The sequence below is a fragment of the Nipponia nippon genome, unplaced genomic scaffold, assembly GCF_047370975.1.
Source record: "Nipponia nippon isolate SJK-2023a ecotype South Korea unplaced genomic scaffold, ASM4737097v1 scaffold_3, whole genome shotgun sequence".
Taxonomy (NCBI): Eukaryota; Metazoa; Chordata; class Aves; order Pelecaniformes; family Threskiornithidae; genus Nipponia; species Nipponia nippon.
In genome coordinates, this window is record NW_028262347.1 from 57211021 (window position 1) to 57229307 (window position 18287).

The window sequence follows — 18287 nt, forward strand, 5'->3', positions numbered from 1 at the left end:
AACAAAATAGCCCAAAAATACATCTAATTTCAAAAAGCGGTCTTTTCTGAACTGCAAGTGACCAAATGAGAAGTCCTGAAGAACACCACAACCCTCACAGAAACTGAACACAGGGGAACAGCACAGAACTAGGGCTGAGATGAAATCAGTGGGCAGAGGTGACACGCTTTCTTAGACTCAGCCATACAAAATTCATTTAAAAATAGAACCTCCATTTACAAACCTTTCAAGGTTTGTCCTCTTGTAGCTACAGCCATGTTGCTGACATTACAATAGGAGTCACCTTAACCAGATGCACATTGCTGCCCTCTCCTAGGTGGAATAAGCTTTCCACCTACATAGCACAGTCCATACGTCACTAGAAAAGTAACAATCATCAAAGCAGCGAGCACAGGTCCTTTTGGAGCAAGATGAACACTACCCTAGCTGCAACTGCGTAGTTCCTACAGCCCGTGAGCCAGCCTCCTGCAGCCCTCAGTGGCTGCAGATTTACTGTGATTATGTTCCAGTTTAGCTAGGAAAAAAAACACTGAACAGTCAATCACTGCCAATGAAAACAGCAGGCTGTTCCCAAGGATGGGTCAGAGAAGGTCAACTGTTAAATTTTTCAGAGAGCAACTTCCAACAAAAACGAGCTCAGCCTTAGCAGACCCCTTCTGCCTACAGTTCTTCCTGAGGCCTCCTGGTCTTGGGCGTAATAACAGAGACACAGGGTGCCTAAATCCCTGCAGATGAGTTATGCCTATTGTAGTCACATAAATCATATCCAAAACAACTGCAACACAATTCCAGAGCAATTTTGCATTAGGGCCACTCATTTTTGCCTTTTCGTTCCTAGTGATGGCTTTAGCATCAGCTTATATTCACGCTTCTCTTTGCACAAGAGTAGCATGCCCATACCATGATGGACTGCAGGTGACCAGTGTGAAATGAAATTCCATTAATTAACAAAGAAAACCCCACGTTTTCTGTGTAGGTAAAACTAATGAATCCAAATGTTACCTCCTTTCTCTAATGAAATGGGATCTCTAAGTGACTCTGCTGGGGTCTCTGGGCATCTGTAGCATTTCAGAGATTGCCAGCCCAGCTCTTTTTGCTCTTATCTTTCCCCAGCCAGCCCTGCTGCCCACTGCCTGGAAACCCTATACACGTAACCCCTCTGGATTTGGACTGTACCTGATCTTCTACTACTACATGTAGAGGTGGTAACAGGTTGACAGAGAGTCAAAAGGGCATGACACAAAAAGTGGTCAGCCAGAAACTGGCAGCAGATTTATGTTGGGTGGTTCACATTTTCCTGTGTCTGTGTCTCAAAATCTTGTGATGGTGGATTAGGTGCACTGTGCTTATTTGCACTCTCAGGCATGCACTTGACCTTCAGTGCTTGGATCTTTATCACACCAGCAACCCAGGAACCATGTTTTTGCTGGGTGTTCATAAACCAAGAGCAGGGAAACATTAAAGCTAGTACAAAATAGTTGCGTCCTTATTAACCTCCAGGAGCTTTCCAGGCTCCTTTTCCTTGCTTTGTTGCAGCTCAGTGCCATGACCAAGGGTAGCCCCCACAACCTGACTGCCCTTCATCTAGTTCTCCCCTCTTGGCTGCTTTAAGCATGTCTTGTTTGTAAAAGCCTTGATTTCTTTAAGGTCCAGGGGCAGTCAGACAAAATCCAGGAAATAAAAAAAATAAAAAATAAAAAAACCCCACACATGCTGGTTCTGAGATCTCCTTTCCCCTTATCATGACAGGGCAGGGGGGAACGCATCTCTCCCAAGGGAAACGGCAGCTCATTTCTGGCACTGCTAAAGTATTTTGTGGCCTCTGGCGTGGGTGGGCAAGTGCAGGGGCAGGTTTAGAAGCTGGAACTATGCTAAATCAGGGAGAAACTCCTGATCTGTGATGGAATTTGAGCACTGAGCTGTCAAGATAATTGAATTTATACAGTAATTCTTCTTCCCTCACTAGAGATTTTCTTCTTCAAAACTTTACACATGAAACTCTTCTGGAAGGAGAGGGGATTGACGCATGCACCATCCCCACGCCACAAGGTTGATACACAGTGGGAATGCTGACAGGGTGGGAAATGGGACAAGGGCACCAGCTGCATGCATGGGGTTCATCCTGCAGAAGCAGGGGGGATGTCTGGCTGGGAACACCTCTCCACTCGAGCTCTGCCTCTCTCCCCACTCTCAAGGTATCCCACCTCCTCCCTACCCCCTCCTCTCTCTCTTTACATCCCTCTGACTCATGCCCGCCTGCAACATTTCCATATCATTTTAATCTTCCGCCTTAACTTCCAGTTTTTCCGTCCACCCCTTGCCTTTCCTTCATCTTTTTCCACTTTGCCTCATATCCTTCAATTCCCTTCCCAATCCTTTATTTCTTCTTCCATCTTCCTCTTTATTCTTTTTGTTCCTCTCCCTACTGATCATCTTCCTGCTTTCTCCTCCAACTTAGTCTCTGCCTTGCTGATAAACATTAGCCTATGCCCAAGTAAGACTGTTCAGCTGAACACACAAGAGACCTTGAGTTTAACAGAGATGAGACCAAGCTAGTGCAGGGAACAAGTGAGCAATTTGTTAGCACATTGACCCCATCCAGAAAGCACCTCCCTGGTCTGGTGTACCTTCATCCTATGCCAAGCCACTGGAGTGGACATGGAGCACAAGGGGACAAGGGGGCACCAAACCACCAGCGTTGCAAACCTTCACTGCTCATGAGGTCTCAACAACAGCAGAACAGCTTCATCAGCTACAGCTTGGCACTTCTTTTGCTCCTTTGCACCCGTGAGCTCAAGAGTGGGCTTGGATCTGTCTTGGCACTCTCCACTTCTCCAGCAGCAATGAAACTCAAGAGAGAAGAGCAATGCTCGTTGCCCAACAGCAGAAATGCACATCCAACATGGCTCCATGCCAGGCACGGGACAGCAGACTAACCAGCAGGATGGAGGAATAAAAACTAAGACTATTTAAAATAGACATAGTGAGAATATGAAAACCATGTATGGAGTCCAGAAAATTCAGACTTCATCTTGCTGTACATGTAACCCAAGATAATGTAGTTGCGCAGTGCCTGGCTAGCAGCTTCCTCGCGATTACATTCAATGAAATCCATGTTTAAAACAGTTCAAACACTACCATTCACCTCTTCATATTTACATCTCGTTATACCTTTATTAAATACTTATTAACTTTCCCAATCTTAGCTCCTGAACTTCTATTTGCTGAAAATTAGCAGCCAAGAAATAATATTTAAAATGTATTCTAGAAGCATTTATGAAAAATACCAAGGCAGTATTTTTCTTACGATACAAAGCCAATATGTTTTTGTCAAATTCAAAAGCTGCCTAATTCCCCTTCTCTGATAGGGGTTTTCAATTGAAATCTAATTAACTGCAGTCTAATCAATTCATTTTTCTTTGTCAAATAAATTTGGCATTGGCACTGAAGCCAGAAACTTCATGGCTGTAACTTCCTAGCTGTAATTTCAGGTTTGCTGTGAGTCTCTATGCAAAGTGAAGCTTTTCCTGCCTGTGGCTTTTATTTGGTCTTTATATCTATGAGCACCCGGAGTGACCAAGACAGAAGATTGGTTGCTCTCTGCTCCGAATTCCTTCAGCTTCTCAGCTATGTCAGGGGTCTAAGCCTGATGTGTACCTATACCATTACTAGATGTGATTTAACCAATGTCTTTTGTGTACAAGAATATGACTTTGTCCTCGGCTCCTTGATTCAGCCATCAAATTCCACAAACTGGAGTTCCTGTCACTGCAAAGATCCAGAACATAGGAGTCACAGGGAAAATTTAAAGACCAAGTCTGTCAGTTTTCTCTGTCTGAATTTTTACTTCAGATATTGGCACCAAAAGTTGGAGCTGACATCTCTCCATTTACCAAGCTGTCTATCCCCCTGATACGTGAGCCATCCCACAGCTCAAATCTCCCACCTGCAGTTTGTGGGGTGGTGGTGGAAGACTGATTTACCCCTAAATCCTCCCATGTCTGCAGTACACACCAGGATGCGAGAAAGGTCTCACTGCCTCTGCTCTAGCTTCAAAGACTGTGGCTACAATACAAAGAAGGAGCAAAGCCAGTCCTCTCACTGGACAATGTACTCCAACGGTCCTGTATCTCCCCTCTTATATTAATGATCCATTCTGATGAAAGGGAATGAAAAAGCATGTGCATCACTAGATCCACCCAGTCCTGGCCCTCTGTGGCCAGAGATGCAGCAGCTGCCAGGGAACATGGAGAATGGGGCTGGCCAGGCTCCCCCAGGGGCTCTATTAGTTGAATCTGTGGCATGCAAAAAAGGAAGGGCAGGCAGCAAAATCCACTTAATGATGCTCATGACTGCCTGGGTAGTGGGGACCATCAGCATTGGAGCAACAGCAAGGAGGCAGGAAGAAGAGCACACAGCTGAACAGCTAGAGTGTGGGACACGTGTGGCATTCAAGACACCTCCTGTCAGCCCTTGCTAAGGCTGGACTTGCCCTGGATGTACACAAGGAGACCTGTGAGCAGGCAGATACTGGTAAGGGATGAATCCAATCTCTCACAAACCCATTTAGAGACATCAGAAGTGGAGCCAGTAGATTTTGACAAGGTCTATCCAGATGCTGGTCAAGAAAGGAGGGCTACTACTTCCACCCCAAGCCTGCAACTACAGGACACACACGTACCAGCAGAGAGAAAAAACACACAGCACATGCGAACAGGCTACTTACCAGCCCCAGGATGGGATGTATTTTTTAAGATTTCTGCACCATGCCAGCCCTTCTGCTCTACAGCTGGAGCCACATCCTTACTTGCCCCCAAAGGTCCCAGGGGCCACGACAGAAATTAAAGACTCTTTCTAGGTGTCCCCTTTTCCCTGCTTAGAGAGTTGTGTTGTGGCCAGTGCCCCCATTTTGTTCACTTGCTCACAGCCGCAAGAAGGCACACTCTTTACCGGTGCATTAGGAATGGGCAGGGGCTTCAGACAGCACGGGGCACCAGCCCGCATGAGGTGTGCTAAGCACATGTAGCCCCCCAGCCACGTCAGGGCTGCAGTAACCTATGGACTCCTCCTTAAAAATGTTGTCTTCATGGATGCTCTGGGTCCCAGCTGACGGGTTACTAGGACCCAATCTTTTGCCATATAGACATAGGTTGCTCCATGGTGCAGGAGACATAGGGCTGCCAGGCAGCCCCCAGCACTGAACCTGCCATCAGCTAGCTTGATACATACTTGAAGAGCAAGCCATGTAGGCATTTGCACACAATTTCACACAGTTTGGTGCCTCTGGGGCCAGGCTTCAAAATGCACCCTAAATAGATGAGCCAAACTCCTTTCAACACCTACCATAGAAAGGATGCAATAACATCATATGGGATGTGGCCAGACATTACACAGTAGGCCTTTAAATTGCTCTGCAAATCACAGTGTACTCAGCTAAGTAGTCCTGCTTATCTCTTTTTAACGTTAGAGCTCATCACACTTCAAAAAGACAACTCTCTGCTGACATAAAAGCTGGAAGATAGAAGAAAAAAAAAAATCCTTTTCTAGTAAAACAAGGAGTTTTCCCCTCTTTATAAAAAAAGTTAATAATTAAAGAGGCTATAGTTCTGTTCGTAAAAAGTAAGACATTTCTTCAGGGAGTGATAGATCAATTACTAATTACACAGTCAGCTCCAGAGCTATGATGCTTAGCATTCTTAAAAAAATAACCTGCAACTGCCCGCCCCAGTACAAAACTTTTTTTTTTTTACCTTTTTTTTTTAATTGCTCTGCAAGCAAAAGCAGCTGAAAGCTTCCACAGCCTGAGACTGGTCCCTTGCTGCCTAGAATGTGATTATTTCACACCCCTGAACACTCAGATTTCTCTCCAAACTGTGTATTAAGAGAAAACGTCAGAGTTTCTTAATAGTTTCAGAGACATGATACGAAAAGACATAAGTGGGTTTTCACACTGCGATAAGAAAGCCAGAGGGACTCGCCAAGCTCAGATGACTGAAGACAAGCGATGGGACATCACTTTTGAAAACCAGGAGTCTGAACACAGGCTGAGTTCTATATTTCATTGCTTAGGGGGAAAAAAAAAATTTAAAAGGGTGTCTGCATTTTGGTTCTGCAAGCCTGCTGGTGTTGCCTTTTTTTTTTTTTAAATAAAAGCTAAAGATTCACATGGTAGGGAATTAGCTTTTAGGGAGGCAAAAAAATCAGAGGCAATAATTGAGAACTACACATAACACATGCAGGGTACCACTGCCTCCTTGTTTTGATTCTTCTCTGGTGTGATTCATTTCATTTTGATGACTGCTTTCATTTCAATATGTTGCACATCTATGGATAGTTTTACTAGGAGAAAGCAAGTGAAATAATTAGTATCATTAAGGAGGAAAAAGTGAGCATGTGTTGGGGGGGGAGGGATATGCTTCTGATATTTCTGCCTTTAGTAAGATGTTATTTAGCCTGCTGCTTGCTGGATTCCATCTTTATCTGATCACTACTTGAAACACCTAATTGTTGTATTTATTCCAGTTTTCTTTAACTTGCCATAATTTTAAAGAAACTTCCATTTAGCATCAAAGATTAGCTAACTAGGATTTTCTGAGCATTCTACTGTTTACACTGCTGCTAATAAGCATTTAATGGTCTGAGATTTTAAAGTCATAACTATGCAAATTCTGGCCAGGTCCCTGAAGGACCATAGTTAATTAAAAGCAAAGAGAAAGCAGAAGATTGGCAACATACTTCCCTGTCTTGCGAGATTAAGGCCAACCAGCATGTTTCAGGCTAAGCGTCATCTTCCTGGTGTGGAAGGGCACCGCATGGTGCCAATTTTGTTTCCTGGGAACGGGTGGGCATTTGAGGCTGGCACCTCTCATCCTTCAGAGAGCTCCCAGCCCCCTTTCCTGGGCTGAAATTCAAAGAGAGAAACTCGGGGCCATAAGTGTAAACAGGTGGCTTCCCGGTAAGGAGACAGTCGGTTTTCAGAGGTACACACAGTGATGCTGCACAGGTTTGAAAAGAGCTTGGATGGATTTGGGAAGCAGCATCATTGCAGGTTTATGGAAGAAAGCATGTAATGTCTAAGGAATAAGGGGAAGCAGAAATCAAGGACCGTAGATAACTATCAGAGAGAGAAGATAGAAATAATAATAATAATCTCAGTTAATAGAGAGCAATACTTTCCAGGCTCCCAGTGTGGAAGCTGCATAAAGCACTCCTGAAGAAGCAGCTAGCCAAAAGGCACAGTGAGCAAGAAGAAGTGTTCTGCTTAATCTAAGGGGCTATCAGGCACGCTCGAGAAGGGATCTCCAGCTGTACAAAGATGCCAGGAAACCTCCTTCAAAGGCTGCATAACTACTCAGAAAGGAAAGGATGTTTTGGAAAAGAAGTGAAGATATCAGGACAGCTATGCTGCCATACTATAAGCGAAATAAGATTAAAAAAGCTAACTTAGGAAGGTTTTCAAACTTCCAGGACAATATTTACTCACGATGATGTATTTTGAAATTAATTGTTTTTCTTATCATGATATGCCACAGGTTATAGACACTTTCTGAAGAAGACGGACAAGAAATATTCAACTGAGCTCCTTGTTAGCACATCCTGGCCAACAGGCAAAGGAGATGACAGAGGAATCTGGTAACAAACTGCTGGCTTGGCCAGCCACATAGGGCAGGAGACTTGCACAGCACTGGGCTACCCCTAGAGGAGCAGAAATATTGAACCAGTATTTCATTAGAAGAATAAATAGTTTTTAAGGAACTGAGAGAGACACCAGTCAGGAGATTGTTAAATGAAAGACCAAAGGGGAAAGCGACAAAATTAGGAAAAAAGTTAATTCTTACTAAGCCTCCATGTCAAGAACAAAACTAATCAAGGCACTAAAAGATGTAAAGAGGAGAAAAATGGTATTGTCTATACAGCAATGCCAGGGGCCTAAGCAATAAAGAGAATACGAATCGTTCATTTTATGAGCATAAACAGCTAAATGGCATTAAGAAAGCCTGGTGGGAAGATCTGCATGAAAGGAATATTAAAATCAATTATTTTAACCTAGCTAGAGAGGCTCAAGTGGACAGAAAGGGAAGGAGAGCAGCCCACTCTGTCAAAAATGGCATTTTCTAGTACAGAATCGGTGACAATTTGGAAATGAATACTTATGGATTAATTTTCTGCCATATAAAGTAGAGAATTCCTCCTGGCTAGAGAAATGGACTGACAGGAGCCTCGTGAAATTCAGACAAATGCAAGGTCCTGCACCTGTGCTGGACCTACCCACTGCCTAAGGACTGGTGGGTAGTGGCTCTGCTGAAAAGGACCTGTGGGTCCTGGGGGACAGCAGGCAACACATGGTCCATGCGAGGAAGGCTGATGGCATACCAAGCTGCATCAACAGGAGTGCAGCCAGAAGATAAGCAAAGGGATTATCCCCTTTACTTTGCACTTGGAGACCACATCTAGAATAGCACATTCAGTTTTGGGCCCCCTCAATACAAGAAAGATGTTGATAAACTGAAGCAAGTTCAGTGGAGGGTCACCAAGATGCTCAGGGGATGGAGCACTTACCCTGTGAGGAGGGGCTGAGGAACGGGGGTTTGTTCAACCTGGAGATGAGATAATTTTGGAGGGACCTAACAGCAGCTCCTTGGTACCTATGAGGTGGTCAGTGAGGAGATGAAGCCAGGCTTTTCACAGTGGTGCATGGCAGGAGAACAGGACACAATGGACATAAATCCCAGCAGGGAAGGGAGGTTCAGACTTGTTCCAGAGATAAATCAATAGTGGGGCTGGGGCCCAGAAAGGTGGTGCAGTCTCAATCTGTGGTGGTTTTCAAGACTTGACTAGACAACTCTGAGCAACCTAACTTGAGTTTATTGTTGACCCTCCTTTGAACAAGAAGGTTGGACTGGAGACCTCACAAGGTCCTTTACAACATGAATTATCCTATGAATGTGATCAGGTATGTCCAGATCACACTAGAAAAGAGGCTGACTAGCTCTCTTGGTATTGGTCTGTAATTCATAGGAGAAAACCCCTCCCCTTATCCATCTGCAAGAGTTGAATTTGGGCAATTTGTTGTGGACACCTAAATCTCCTTGCAATTTCCCAGCATTTACAGTGATGTGCCTTACAACTCAAAGAAAATTGCATTTAAGGGTGGAAGATACAGAGACTGTCTATTAAGCATTTTTTCTTTTTTTTTTTTTTAATCATAGAACTTAAAGCTAGGACTACTTGATTACATGTATTATGTACAAATCAAGTAAGGTCATCAATCAAGTGGTGGATTAGAGAGGCCATATTCCCAAAGTTGAAAACACACAGAAACAGCCATGCCTCAAACTGGTCAGGATAGAGACTTTAATTCATGAACTGTGGATGACAGTCAAGTGGTGTTTAGGAATATTTATCAGGTATCCAAGAAGCTTCAATAGAGACAAGAAAGCTGAACAAGCTAAAAAGGTAGTACAACATAAGTGAAAGGAAAAACAGCAATGTAATGGCAAAAGAGGGGAAGTTGATACCAATGAATATAAATTAGGAGATGGAAATTGTAGAAAATTTGTAAGAGAATTGAACAAGCACATAAAATGGTACAAGTTAATCACTGGAACAAGAAAACAGAATTGTCACAAATAGCGTAAAAAGGCAGAAAACTGTAATTAAAAAAAAGTTCTATGGGGAAGGTCAGATGATGTATGTGTACCATAGATGATAATGAGCTAGTTTCAGTTCCAGCTGTAATCAAGTATTTTAAGCTGTGCCTATCAAAATAGGGATATTCTAAGATATGTAGGCCTGGACAATTTATATCCAAGAGTTTTAAAAGAGATGGCCAGAAAAGATCTGGACCAGTACTGGTGATTTTTGATTAGTCTCAGAAAACTGGGAAAGAATCCAAGGGTCAGAGAAGTTCTGATACTGTGCCAGTACTTTAGAAACACAGTGATCTCAGTAGGCTGACTGGACTGATGCTGATCACAGTACAGTAATGAAATGGCCAATATGTGGCTTTGATAGATTACGGATTAAAGGTGGATAATAAAATTAACCATAATCAACACAGGTTTAAGGAAAAATAGATACCATCAAACTAATGTGCTATAATTTCTTATAAGATTACAAGTCTGGTTTCACACAAGTAATTATGTTGATATGGCTAGAATGGTATGAAATCATCATGACATACATTAGCTAGAGAAAAACTAGCTAAGTAATAAACCTCATATGCAACAGTAAATGGAGACTCATTCATGAGCAGATGTACTTCTGTAATGCACAATTCTTGCCACTCTGTTCTTTATTTATTTATTACAACCTGGCAGAAAATTAAAAAAAAAAAAAAACCACTGATGAATTTTGCAGTTGAAGCATATTTTTGGGAGAACAGAAAAAGAAATGAAGAGGACAAGTCAGCAATATAGAACAGTATGAACTGCTTTGGAAATGCAAATAATATGTATTCCAGTGTGAACAAATGTAACAGCATACATCTGGGAACAAAGTTTGCTGTTCCTACTAATAGGAAGGGATTTTCTCTCTTCAGAAAAGGAGACAGAGGGATAAAACCCAATCAACCAAGCTTGGAGCCAATGGAGAAAGCAGCTGAATGAATTGGTAGGGAGATGCAGTGATGGATTAGATGGGCTACTGCAATCCTTGGCTGTAGGAATGGGGAAATTTCAGGCAGGAATATTACTACTGAAGGCACTAAAGTAGCTACACAGAATACCGTGTCTTGTTCTGATGTTCATCACCTTCAAAAGCTGTTAAAAAACACTGCAAGTGCATCCTAAAATGTGAAAATATACAAAGTCATGCCATTCTTTGCATCAAAGGCAAGGTTAGGATGGGATTTGACCACAGCTTATAAGATCTATGTTGCAAGCTCCAGTGTGATAATGGAGAGAGGCAAAGATGGAACATTCTCTGAAAGATATACCAGCCTCTCCTCAGCCATTGGACTCCAAGCAGCAAGTAATTAAGGAAACGTTTTGGACATATTCTGGGCACACATTTGTCATCACAATCATCCCTCTGGCCATGTAGTGAAGCCCTCTCCCCTTTAACCTACCTACCTATTTACACAAATAAATTTCTATACCAGAACATGTCATTGGGATGCTGGAGAAGAGGGCAGACAGACATAATTCCCACCACAGATTGCTAATTACAGCACTTGGCTCAAGAGAGTAGGAACAAACACACCTTCAGTGGAATTAATGCTCCCAAGGCCAGGCAGGTTGCATGAATGCACTCCTTGCATGGGGACCCCCAGGACAGTCATGCAAAGAGACGTCTCCCTCCCCAGAGGGACAGTGGCATCATCTCCAACCGCATGTGAACACAACTGCTTCAGAGAGTAGAGTGAGCAAGAGATTGCTCACTCTTTTTTTGCTAGGGAACTGCCTCACTTAAAAAGCTGATGAGTGCTAGCCCAGAAATAAGTGACTTTTCTCCTAAATTCATGCATGTAGAGACGCTGGCTTGCATTTACAACATGATTAGTGTTCACATTATGATAGCTTTCAAAACTTAGTAGACTCTCAACTTTAGGAAGCTGCCTCAGATCAAGCTCTCCAAATGCATGCATCGCTGTGGGAAACAAATGACGATAGATGAGACCTAATCACAAATGCAAGGGAAGAGGGACTCCCACCAGGACTGCTGGTGACAAGCACAGTCTGCTTGAAATGTCTGAGAACCTGCAACCTCCTGTTGCCAGCAAGCAGTTGGGAACTGGAGCATCGGCAAGCTGAATTTGCAGCCCTGGTTGCTCGTGCACACAAGGGCATAAGCATTCTTCAACCCAAATTACCTCGCCTGATTTTAGGAGCTCTGAGGGGAACAATGAAGGAGAGCATTGACTTAGGACTGTTGTTTTGGGGGGTTTTTTCTAATCCTTTCTGAAAAAAACGTGTTGAAGGTGGTTGGGGGAGGGAGCGTACCAGAGGGCAGAAAGTTCTGGTGATGTCAGCTCCTATCGCCATGGAAACTGAACATTTTTAGTGACAATGGAGTCTTCCTCCTTGAGCTGCTGGGTTGCGTGGGGAGCAGGGGCAAGCAGGGCAGGGGCACATAAGGGAATTCAGCTAACTAGAACTATAGCTTCTCGTTTTCCAAGGAAGTGAGGAGAAAACTACAAATGAATGCCTGAATACATGGTTTATGTAACCAAAACGCCGTCTGGGGCAATAGCAGCAAATAATCATTACACTCTGATAAAACATGCTGTCATGCAGCTAGCCAGATGGAGGTATCTCAGCTGCCCAGGAACATCCGACAGAAGGGTCCCTTGCCTGCACTTTGCTTTTCCATGCTACAGTATATTCTTCCAACCTTTGCTGCTTTGTTGATGTTTATTTCAAAAGGGAAAAGGAAATAGAAGGGGCTGGGAAGTACAGTCCTTATTCTTGAAATTGAGAGAAGCTCCATATCTTCTAGGCAGTGCATTACTTCCCAACATCATGGACGTTTTCTTGACAGCCAAATTTATGACCTCCGTTACAGGCAATGAGAGTCCAGGACCACGAAAAGGAGAAGGCCCTTAGAGAAAACTGATTAGCCTCTGATCAGGATCATGGAGAAAACACACAAGACCTAATGCACAAGACCTCTTAGTCAGAAGACTAAGGCAGCATCTGAACCCAAAGTAAGCTGTAGCCATGATCCAGGTGTGGGACCAATCAGAATAAAGTTTGAGGCTTAAATCTGAGGTTAAATAAAAGCCTACAGTCTGTATGTAAGGGCAAGTTTGAGCCTTGGATTTGATTTAAACAGTGCAGACAATTTTAATGAATTTCAAAGAATAATGAATTAATAACCACAAGCTTTTATAACTCGAAATACATTATATAGTCATTAGTTCTCTATAACTAAATGGAAAAATCTTTCTTTAGCAGAAGTCTTTTGAGATCAGATATTCTAATGAGACTACTATCATTTCAGCCTGACACCTCATGAGGACAATTGTATAGAAATCAAGAAACAAATTTCTTTCAGTTTTCAACCTGAAATGAAAAATCTTCCACACTGATTATTTTATATCTAAAGAGTTGATTCTAAGTCTCCTTGGCATTGAAAGGAGTTCAGATATGAGCTTTTTTTCCTAGTACCGCTATCAGATGCACAAGAGACTCTCTCATCAAATTTCTGCCAGCAATGGAGACAGAGAAAAACATGTAAATGGGGTTTACTCCCTTCTCATCTAGGTAGCATGGATTTCACTTGTTTCCTGCATGGAGTAAGCACTTCAGCTCACCTTCTTTCATTTAACATTGCCTCACCGATTTCTTCATCTCTCCAGATAGCACCACTCATACCATACTTGCAGGAACACCAGGCAGAGTGAGACCCCCAGTTCGCAAGCCTTTTACCCCATATGCCAGCAATCCTGTGCCCACCTGGAGCAGAGCCTTCCTCCCAGCATACTGCAGCACATCACCCACACGGAGGGGCACCATGGGCTCCAAGGTCCCCCTTTCAAACACACCTGTTCTTCCTTTTCCTCCTCAAAGGCTGCTGTGGTAGGGTCCTGCTTTCCCTGCACCCAGTCACCAGCAATTTTGCCACCAGGAGCTCAGGCTAGCACATACAAAGATCTGCCTTTTCTCACCACCATGCGTCATGATCTTGCACTGATCTTGCCATTTTAAATCAGATGCTGATGCCAGCAGGCTCAGCCACAAGAAAGGTCTTCCCATCTCACACATGTTGCGTTAATTCAGAAAAAGCTATAGCTTTCATCTGCCTGTCCTCCTTTCATGCACAAGCTGGCCGAGAATCAGCCTTCAAACTTTTACAACTGAACTGAGTTTGAAAATCTCCACTCCCCCCAGAAGCAAACAATTATATGCCCCTCCAGAGGGAATGACTTTCAAGTCTTGCTGTAGAAGAACTGTGTCAAAAGCAAATATAAAGAGAGTGCTGCTCCGCACTGCAGGGGAAAACTCTGCAAAGTGAGCTCAAACTCACTGCTGGCTCAGTCAGTAATACACGCACTTCCATGTGACAGCAAATGTGGGTAATTCTGTGCTGGGAGGAACTGGAAAGTAGGGGTTTCTTTGAAAAGATGTTCACTTGTTTGCTGTGAGGGGAGCAGTATTACATATTTACTTCTGACTTTTTTTTTTTTTACTATACCACAAGACAATCTAGTTGAAAATGGACAAAATCCAAAAAAGCACATGCCCACTGGTATCAGTGATGAACATTTTGCTGTGATTCAATAGGCAAATCCTGGTAGGCTTTCCACTTCATACACGCAGAGGGGAAATCAGAACTTCACCATAGCAACTTTGTTGTAAAAAACACTCAAATGTCAACTTGTCCCAATAGTACCATGGGTAAGGCCAGTGCAATACAAAGACAAAAAACCCAGAGTAACAAAAAATGACATTCCTACCTTTGAAACACTGCAGCTAGAAACAGAGAAGCTAGCTTGGTTCTGGTAAATGTTATACCTTTTCCATTCAGACATTTTAAAAACTGTCCTGGTTTCAGCTGGGATAGAGTTGATTTTTTCTTCCTAGTAGCTGGTATAGTGCTGTGTTTTGGATTTAGTATGAGAGTAATGTTCATAACACACTGATGTTTTAGTTGTTGCTAAGTAGTGCTTACACTAGTCAAGGACTTTTTAGCTTCCCATGCTCTGCCTGGTGCACAAGAAGCTGGGAGGGGGCACAGCCAGGACAGCTGACCCAGACTGGCCAAAGGGCTATGCCATACCATATGACATCATGCTCAGTATATAAACTGGGGGGAGCTGGCTGGGGGGCAGCGATCATTGCTCAGGGATGGGCTGGGCATCAGTCAGCAGGTAGTAAGCAACTGTATCGTGTATCACTTGCTTTGTATATTATTTTATTATTATTATTACTACTACTACTATTTTATTTCATTTTACTTCAATTATTAAACTGTTCTTATCTCAACCCACAAGTTTTCTGACTTTCACCCTTCCAATTCTCTCCCCCATGCCACTGGGGTGGGGGGGAGTGAGCGAGCGGCTGCGTGGTGCTTAGTTGCCGGCTGGGGTTAAATCATGACAAAAAACAAACAAACAAAAGTTTCTGGGCTAGCTCTTCAGCTAGTACAAATTAATACCCTCTACTGAAGTTGTGTGAGGTAGATAGCTGCACATCAGCTGTGGAGCTAAGCTACCTTGTTTACTGTTTCTTCCATAGACTGCTAACTCCAGCATGTCTGATTCCAGTTCAGCAGATGTACTGGAGTAGCACCAGAGTGGAAACTTTCCCCTCAGTTACATCATTTCTGTTCCATGCAAGACTCTAGCAAACACAGAACAAATAAACCCAGAAACTATCAACCTACCCAGCCATGACAATGAAGAAATCCAGGCGGTTCCAAGTATCTCCAAGGTAACACTTCTTGCCAAAGATGCCCAAGGCCACCATCTTTAAGACCATTTCCATGGCAAAGAAGATGAAGATGAAATCATCAAATACCTGCCAAACAGAAACCCAAGAGCACATTTGATAAGCATTCTCAGCCTTGGACTTTAAAACGCAGAATGTGAGATAAATACAAATTTCAGTACTTCTGAAAATGAGTTATAGGCAGGGCTGGAAAAGCTTCTTCCATGCAGCCCTGCCATCACAGCTTCCTGCTGCTCAGGTAAGCAAGGGGCTTTTATAGTTTGTTGGTTTTTTGTTTCCCCCCACGGGTGAAGTAATCAATGCAGACTCAAAAACTCCTTACATGGACTTGAAAGCATCAGCAGGTCCAAACCTGGCCAGGGAAACACTGTCCTTCCAAGGTCTCCCAGGAGGGATTCCTCATCACCCCACTGCAAATGGCTCAGCTGAGGACATAGTGCAGCTTCACGCACAGCTTAGACAGCACATACCAATCAGAGATGGAGGCTTCGGATACCTGAACATGGCAGCCTCAGCAACAGTATAGATGACAACCTTTGCCATCACCTTCTCTTTGGGGAAGCAGCAAGCACAGCTAGTGCATTCATAGGCTGGATGTACCCATGGCCCTTCTTGGCATACCTTTTTTTTCTTCTCCCTTTGGGCATGCTGAATGCCACATTACTTGTGGACTCAGTAGTACCCTTGCTCCTCAACAGAGTAGCGAATGCATTGGGGGCTGCTATTCTCTCCTGCCTGGATGCTGTAACCTTAGTTATTTCTCCTTGGCTTACCTCCGAGCTATGTATCTTATAACTATCTATGTCAGGAAACCCCTGCTTATGCACAGGATGAGGAAGGTTTGCAACTGTTCTGTATTGCTTGGTCACAAGTAGGCTTCATTCGTTATCTCTCTCTCGCCCCATTCCCCTCCTCAAAGCAAACTCTTGCCATTTTACAACAGGATTGCTTACTGCCAGGGACATTCTTGCCAGCCTGTCTGGGAAGGTGTTGCCCACACACTGAAGGAAAGCACGCAGGAAAATTTGTGACTTGGACTGAGGCACCACCGCAAGAAGAAGGAAGTCTGCTTACCTGCAATATTTTACACCTGTCAGAAAGGCAGTCCATATCCTCACACGGCTGGTACATCCCCAGGGTAACGCAGTTTAACAAAATCACCATCATGCTGACACACTCAAACCATGTGGAAAAGAGTCAAAGAAAATTTCTATAAAAGCATCATGGCTGAGATAAGCTTGCTCTAGGCTCGGGGTGACAAAACAGGAAGATTTAGAGGAATAACAACTGCTGGTAGGCTGATTTATTACATTCTTATATTTTTCCCCCCTCAGTTCCTCACTACTGCACTCCTTGATTAAACCAAAACTCTTTTGAAAAGGGGAAAGTAGAGGTAGCACAAAGGCCTAAGGTATTTATACAAGTCAAATCATTGCCATAGTTAAACACATGCTCACTCCTCTCCTGTTGGTTTGTTGAGTCCCTTCCCTCACTGGTTTACGGAATCTTCCAAATACGTGGAAGAGGCTTTCCATGGTGGCCTATACTCAAATGTAGCAGAAATCTCTATGATCTAAGGATCTAAATTACAATGGGCAGCCAGATCTCTATGTGAACCTAGTGATTACTGCCCTTTTGGGAATGGGGTACAACACAAGGCTAGAAGTCTCCCTCTTCACTTCTGAGAGGAACTTGGAGATAAAGTGTTGCCATATTGGAAGAGGTCAATGGTCCATCTAGTCTGTTATTCTGCTTCCAGCAGTGACCCATGCTGGATAAAACTCCACAATGTGCCTAATTAAGTTATTCAGTAACCATAGGGGGAAATTGCATTTCTGACCCCAGCTGGTGATCTGTTTATGCCCTAAAGCATGAGGATTGATAGCCCTTATAATTGTTTTCTCAGCTACACTGGTGTCCCTGCAGATGCTTTGCTTATTCATTTGAATCCTTTGTTGATAATCTTACTAAAATATCTGCTTTGATAATAGTTGGCAGCCATGAGCTACGTTGGCTAATTATACTTTACATTAAAAATTGTTTCCTCCTATTTCTTTTTAATTTGTTGCCTTTTAATTTCATCAAGTACCACTTCATTTATATATTACAGAAGAGGATAAAAATGGTGTATTTGTGTGACCTTCTCTGTGCTCTCCACACCCTCTACCTGCCTCCTCTTCACCATCCTTCCCTTCCTGAAGGAGTCTTAAGGCCTGATACACGCTTATCCAAGAACTCATTTACGGTATTTTAGCTCTAAAAGTGGGCACGTTTCTGATATATCTTTCCAGTGTTCACATTGCAAAGCAGTGATGTAGATGTAATGAGAATGGCTCTCCAACCTCTGGCAAAACCATCTTTCTTGGGTATTTTACACACCTCACATAAACATATCTGCTCAGTTTCCATTTTCAGACATATTTTTTTTAAATTTAAAATAAAAGAGCCAAGAAATTATCCATTTAAAATACAATCCACTGAGTGCACCCATTTTCAGTCCTTACAGGCCACTGTTTTGGATTCAGTTCTGCATCTCTGGTCACTTCTGAAAGATACTCAACATCTATGGCTCATTCTGAGCAACTCTTCCACGCTCATTCTCTGACAGTGATTCATGACTAACCCGCACAATCTGATCTAAAAGATTATTAATTCTTTCTCTTCTTCCCCACCTGGTTTTCAGTGAGCTACCTTCAGTTGCAAAATCAGACAAGAGCAGGGCACCAGCTCTACTGTGCCAATCATGCTATGAGGTGATTTCAAGAATGTGTTATCACTATCCCTCACTAAGTTAATCCCAAGTACCATACAAAGTAACACATGTGGAGCCCACCCTCAATGTAGGCTTCAAAACCAGGGGCCTTTTCTGAGAGGAACACACCAAAAGGGCATGAA

The 18287-nt window shown here is 43.2% G+C and overlaps 1 protein-coding gene across 2 annotated transcripts in view; it reads right to left on the reverse strand.

Moving 5' to 3' along the window:
* The window catches only part of CACNA1I (calcium voltage-gated channel subunit alpha1 I), a 157363-nt gene that overhangs the window by 73196 nt on the left and 65880 nt on the right, over positions 1-18287 (reverse strand). Inside the window, exons 2-3 of one of the 2 annotated variants that reach the window (XM_087765188.1) lie at positions 16467-16568; positions 15328-15461 (exon numbers count right to left, since the gene is read on the reverse strand). In XM_087765188.1, coding sequence (XP_087621314.1) covers positions 15328-15461; positions 16467-16559 — 227 coding nt within the window. In that variant the 5' untranslated portion in view covers positions 16560-16568. Of the gene's footprint in view, positions 1-15327; positions 15462-16466; positions 16571-18287 lie in introns of those variants that run through there. The other variant, XM_087765187.1, reaches the window with a different exon arrangement.